This window comes from Saccostrea cucullata, unplaced genomic scaffold, assembly GCF_032062105.1.
Source record: "Saccostrea cucullata isolate Sc308-1 unplaced genomic scaffold, CSIRO_AGI_Scuc_v1 ctg19786, whole genome shotgun sequence".
Lineage (NCBI taxonomy): Eukaryota > Metazoa > Mollusca > Bivalvia > Ostreida > Ostreidae > Saccostrea > Saccostrea cuccullata.
The window spans coordinates 1,915-8,323 of NW_026938018.1; the positions used below are offsets into that span (position 1 = coordinate 1,915).

At 33.8% G+C, this 6,409-nt stretch overlaps 1 protein-coding gene across 1 annotated transcript; it reads right to left on the minus strand.

Moving 5' to 3' along the window:
* Positions 1 to 277: 277 nt before the first annotated feature.
* LOC134249282 (cadherin-related family member 2-like) lies at positions 278 to 5,955 on the minus strand (the record flags this gene model as incomplete). Its single annotated transcript, XM_062731651.1, has 7 exons — positions 278 to 615; positions 1,538 to 1,631; positions 3,088 to 3,333; positions 4,196 to 4,448; positions 5,019 to 5,083; positions 5,351 to 5,512; positions 5,788 to 5,955. Coding segments are annotated over 7 exons (1,299 nt in total), but the record flags the coding sequence as incomplete, so codon positions are not given.
* Positions 5,956 to 6,409: the final 454 nt, after the last annotated feature.

The following is a 6,409-nucleotide window of genomic DNA, read 5'->3' on the forward strand; positions in this document are numbered from 1 at the left end:
CCTAATAATAAAAAAGACGAAAACAATAGGTCTTTTCGACAAAAGTCGAAAAGCCCTAATAAAAAAGACGAAAACAATAGGTCTTTTCGACAAAAGTCGAAAAGCCCTAAAAATAGTGGAAAAACAATAAGGTCTTCCGCTGAAGACGAAAGACCTTAATAATCTTTACCAACAGAATCGGTAGAAGGTCTTCCGCTGGAAACGGAAGACCTTAATAAAGCAGGTAAGACAAAAACACACGAAGTATGAAATTTTATTTAAAAATGATTTTTCCCTCGTTCTGAATGTGTTTCAGAAAAAAAGGCTACCCAAATATATGAACCATATCGGGTTGTTCGACACAATGAAAAGAAACCTCCAAGTATTTGTCGACACCGACACATGGTTCCCTGAAGATGGTGCTGTTAGCTGACAGTCTACAGCGTCTGTAGCCGTTACAGGACCACTTAGCACGGTCTGTGGAGAAGTGGGACTGACACTGAAGAGAACCAAGGTTACTTGAAGGACAAATGTCATTTGTGAGTCTTCCATACACGGCAGAGAGAATTCGGATTAGCTTCCCTACTTCACATTGAATGTAACCCGTTTGTCCTTCACACAACACAAATGATTGCCCTAAAAAGTCATGTTTTAGATGCATTAAAAGCTTTGACATATACATGCATCAATTTAACTTTCACCAAAAAAGTTGACGGTATATTTCATTGATCAAAAATATCAACAAGAGGCCCAGGGGCCACAACGCTCACTTTAGCTCAGGCAATGTAAAACAAAAAAGCAAAAATCAGTTCAGTATTGAAAAATTTAAACATATAAGTGGGTTCAAGTGGGGTCATGATTTGAACAAACTTGAAACTACACCAAATCAAGATGCTTCCATATAACTATGACCAATCATGCATGGCTTTGCTGCTCTTGAGAAGAAGAATTTTAAAGATTTTCCCCATGTATTCTTATGTTAAACATTGATCCCCCATAGGCCCCATCCTACCCCTGGGGGTCATGATTTGAACAAAATTAAATCTGTTCTACCTAAAGATGCTTCCATATGAGTTTCATCTTCCCTGGTTTTTCAAGATTTCCCCTATGTATTTCTATGTAAAACGTTGACCCCTCCATCATGGCCCCACCATATTCTCGGGGGGGGGGGGGGGGGTCATGATTTGAATAAACTTATATCTACACTACCTGAGGATGCTTCCATATGAGTTTCAGGTTTTGAGGCCCAGTGGTTTTTGAGAACAAGATTTTTAAAAGTTGCCTTTAATTTTTCACTAATTCATAATTATCTCCCCTTAGAAGAAGGTGTGGCCCTTCATTTGGACAAACTTGAATCCCCTTCGCCCAAGAATACTTTGTGGCTAGTTTGGTTGAAACTGGCCCAATGGTTCTTGAGAAGAAGATGAAAATGTGAAAAGTTTACGACAACAACGACGACAGACAACGGAAAATTTTTGATCAGAAAAGCTCACTTGAGCCTTCGGCTCAGGTGAGCTAAAAATCAGTAAAAGCAACTTTCAAGAGAAATGTAATCTACCTGAAAAAGTGTTCAAGTAATGTTGAGTGGGCTTCACTGATGTCGTTGTACTTGAAATATTACATGCACTCGATGTAGATGAGTGAAACTGTGCCTATTTAAACAAAACTATCTGTTTTGTAAAATATTTCAAACAATGTGTTTATGTGAAAATATGGAAAATATCAAATCATAAAAAAACCCTGAAAAACGTAAGATATTTCGGACTAGTATAAAGACATGTTCCAATTCTGAGAAATGTTTGCAGCTTAAGGTAGTCTGATCCTCAGGTTTATAAAATTAAAAGTTAAGTAATCTAAAATACTCATAAAAGTATCTCAGAATCAACAAAGTTGTGTAAATTTATCCACATTATTTCTTTAAAATTAAAGATAAAAGTTAATCATATTATATAGGGAAAATTGTCAAATCTCCAATATTTTTGCAGGAAAAGCGAATTGGAATATCAGCAATGCATTTTCTAATTGCAAATTGATCAACAAATTCTTCTATTTCCATCATCTATTCTATAATACATAGTGTTTTAGGCTTTTGCTATCATTGCAAGACACCACAAATCACTTCTTATTTCATGACATGCTAATAAGCATTTGTTTTTTCCTTTTATAGGGTACAAATGTCATTTTTTAAAGACCTTTTCTAAGACTTCGAAACGCCTTGAATTTTATAAAGATGAATAAAATGAAAATTGTTGCATGAAAAAATTTCATTTTTAAGCTTCATTTTGATGCATTTCAAATCAAATATGAATTTTTGGAGTTATCCTTCCTAGCTGAGAATCGGATATCCTTAAGATAGATATCAAGTTTCTTGTGATCGTTATACATGTAAATGTAAATAATTGAACTTACATATATGGCACGCCAAATTCACAAAAATGAGCGAAACATAGTTTCACAATCGATAAACTAGGTTTATCGGTTGTAAACTATAGTTTACGGACTGTTAACTATACTTAACAACGTTAATCTATATTTCACATCTGTGAACCATAGTTAACGCGATAATCTATGTTTCACAACCGTAAACTATGTCTAACACCGAAAACAATCATTTGCGATTTCAAAACATGGATTATCTGATAAATACAGTTTCGCGATTTGTAAACTATAGTTTACAAACCGTTAACTATAGTTAACGATCTGATAAATATAGTTTCACGATTTGTGAAACTATGATTAACAACTCTTAACTATAGTTTACGATTGTAAACTATAGTTTACAAACGTGAATCTATGTTTATCAACAAAATCTATTGTTAACGCTTTATTCAGACAGATAAACTTAGATTAGCATCCGTAAACTATAGTTAAGGACCGTTAAATATAGTTTTACAGATGAAAACTATACTTAACGAATCGTTAACTACAGTTTACGGTTTGTAAACTATAGTTTACGGTTTATAAACTATAGTTTACAGTCGATAAACCTAGTTTATCAATTGTGAAACTAGGTTTATCTCATTTTTGTGAATTTGGCGTGCCATATACATGTAGTTTTTAAAGAATTCAGAATGCAAAAAGCCCATAGAAAGTCATTGAACTTTGAACCTGTAAAAAAGCTGTTACAGACACGGTTGAGGTCCGACTTGGAGAACCATGGTCATGTGCAGTAACAGCTAGTTCTAGTCTTCCACCAGGGATAGAGGATAGCTGGTCACGTGTCAGAGGGTGAACGACCCGGATGGACCCAGTAGTGCTGCTAATGGTGAAATGTTTGTCTAGGGTGTCTGGTCGAGGTAGAAGAGAGTACGTTATCAAACTGTTAGCTGTACCAGGTTCGTCGTAATCAAATGCCTAAAATAAGTAATCAAGGCAAGTAGGCTTACTGTTCATGCAACTACATACATGTATCTACAAAGACATAATTAAGGTAGAGAATATTTATATCATTGTGTGAATTGTTTCAAAGTAATTCATTGGGTTGTTATTTAAAGAAGTAATTGTTAATTATTTTCATCGTATAAAATTCTTGGATCTATTTTTGCATTTTTTTAATGTACATGCAATATTTTAGCTCTTGAAGGGTTTATTCAAGATAATATTGTTGATAATAACATCGGTATATAAGCAGCTAGTAGCGATAAACAGTTGCCGAAGTATAATGTTAAGCTGTTTACGTTGTCATTGATTCCGTTGTAACTTTTCGAAAATAATGAAAAATTGATTTGAAAAAATTCTATTCATCTTTTATGTGGTACATAACACTAAAATCTCATGTTCTGGTTTTATTTAAATGTTCACTCGTCAAACGCAATGAAACTTACATCCCCATTACTATCCGGAGTCGCAGTGGTTAGAACGTTTGCTCTTGAGTCGCGAAAAAAAAGGATTTGATCCTTTACGTCGAAGGTTCGAATCCCACAGTAAAACGTAAAGACCGTGAAAAAACTGAGGTCGTGTTCCAGTAGGTAATAAATGGTGCAAAAGAATTCCCTACTGATCAAAGTTCCTAAGTGGTGAGTACAGATCTGAATTTGCAGAACTCCATGGGCATTGTTACAAGAGGTAAAAATGAATAGATAAAAGGAAAATAATTCATTGCTTGGTTGTCATATCATTTTGAGTGGTAACAATCAACAGTTATCATAAAAACAATCACCGTACTTATAGAACCCACCCCCCCCCCCCAAAAAAAAAGATCGACTATATAACCTACATGTACAGTGAAGTTATTCCTTCCTGAGAGTAATGAAGAGTTTTCTGTGATCCCAAATTCATATTTTGGCTGTAAAAACATCGGACTGTTGTCGTTTACATCCATGAGTGTTATTTTCACAGGAGCAGACGACACCTTTCCTCCACCATCTCTTGCTTCAACTGACATATAGTACACTCTCTGTCTTTCCCTGTCCAAGCAACTGCTGTTACATGCCACTGATATTACTCCAGTCTTAGAGTTGATGCTGAACCTGGAATTCACATAAAACTCTTCTCATGTTTAATTTTAATGAAATGAAACACGGAGATAACGAACAGTATTCAAGATCAAAAGTCCATAAAACAATACAAAATAGGAGAACATAGCAGAGCAAAATAGAACCTCTAAAACATCTGAGGTTGGATCAGGTGCCATGGAGGAGTGAGCATCCCCTGTTGACCTGTCATACCTGCCGTGTGCTCCTTGTCATGATCGGGATATAAAGGAAAAATCCCTCGTCAATTCAGTGTATAAATGATGGACCAACAATTAGTATGAAAAAAACGTCAATCAGCATTTGACTTGATGATAAATTTGCTGACAATGTCATTGTATCGACTATAAAACTTGCGAAATGATGACTTTAAACGTCACTTCTAATATTCCTGTTTCATCAACGTGGTTGTCAATTTACCTCTTTTTAAAAAATTGTTCATACGTATTAAATAAACTACTGCAAATGGGTTGATTTGCAGTATAAATTATGTACAATCAATCATTATTTCTAAGCTTAAAACTTACTAAGCTTAATTAAATCTAATTTATATAAACTATGGCTTACAAATTATCTGTTTCTGATAACGTGAATTGAACCTTTCCATAATTTCCAGTATCCATATCATGGGCCTAGAATTAAAACATATAAATATGCTACAATACACGATTAATGAGCGAAAATATAAGATTAATGAACAATCTCCTATTCACTATAATTTAGATACAGAAATATTGATGTTAATTATTTAATCCTTTTAGTACAATTTTTAAGTGTTAATGAAGTTAACATATTTCAAATGAAGACTTTTAGTATTGTAAATGAAATATAAAAAAAATACTTGAAAGTATCATAAGGTTACACATTTACTCCAGAAAATGCTAACTGATTACATGTACCTGTACATTTGCTACTAGAGTTCCATATTTTGAGTTTTCTGGAATCATGAAACTATAGGCGCTTGAAATGAATTGTGGGTAAAATTTGTTAGTTTCGTTGATGTGAACCATCACTTGACAAGAGCTAGACCGTCTTGGTACACCTCTGTCTACAGCCTTCACCTGGAAAAATTTATTGAACCTTTTTCGTACTAAAGAGAGTCATGACATTTAACGATAATTATTGTAAATCAAACTAGTAATATTGAAGAGATAAAAATTATAAAGGATATTCTTTTAAGGTTTCATTTGAAAATCTACTCACTCCACCTTTTCTCTCGTTTCAGCTGACTTTATAAACTACATACCCTTGTGAGAAATGAAATGCTATGTCTTGTATATACGGTATGCCTCGACAGTAATTATTTCGCTTTTTTTTTTTGCTACAAACCACTTACAGATATGTTTAACGTGGTCATCCATGCATCAAAAGTAAAATTATTGACGAGTCTTAGTTGTATTGATCCACTGGAATAAATTGTGGACGGATAGGCATCAACCAAAAACAGTCTCCCACCATTGCCAAAGTCTACAGAGACTTCTAAATCCACAATGCTGTTGTTACCCTGTAAAGAAACATGTGGAATATTTTTAAATTAAAGGTAGTTGTCTATCTAGTTTTTCTTCTCGAATATGTTAAATTTTAGCTAAGGAAAAATGATAAATTATATATAACAAGTGGACAATACGTGAGTTAAATTCATTTTACAAATAGATAAAACAAATTTCCTAGATACACATTGTGACAAGAAAATGTACACGATCATTAAAAGGAATTAATATTTCAATTTAAAATAATGTCTTTTTGTATGTTAATTTGGGGATGACCAATTTCAGAAAAGGTAGACAAATGCTTTTAAAAATAGCAGTGATTAGGCCATCCTTAAAAAGTTGTTTGTTTGGAATTGCCGCCTGAAGGGTTTCAGACACAGGAGGGAGGGAGGGAAATTATTTTTTTTTAAATTGAAAACGTAATTTTACATAGATCTGACACTGTATTTCAGTGTTTTGTATGTGATA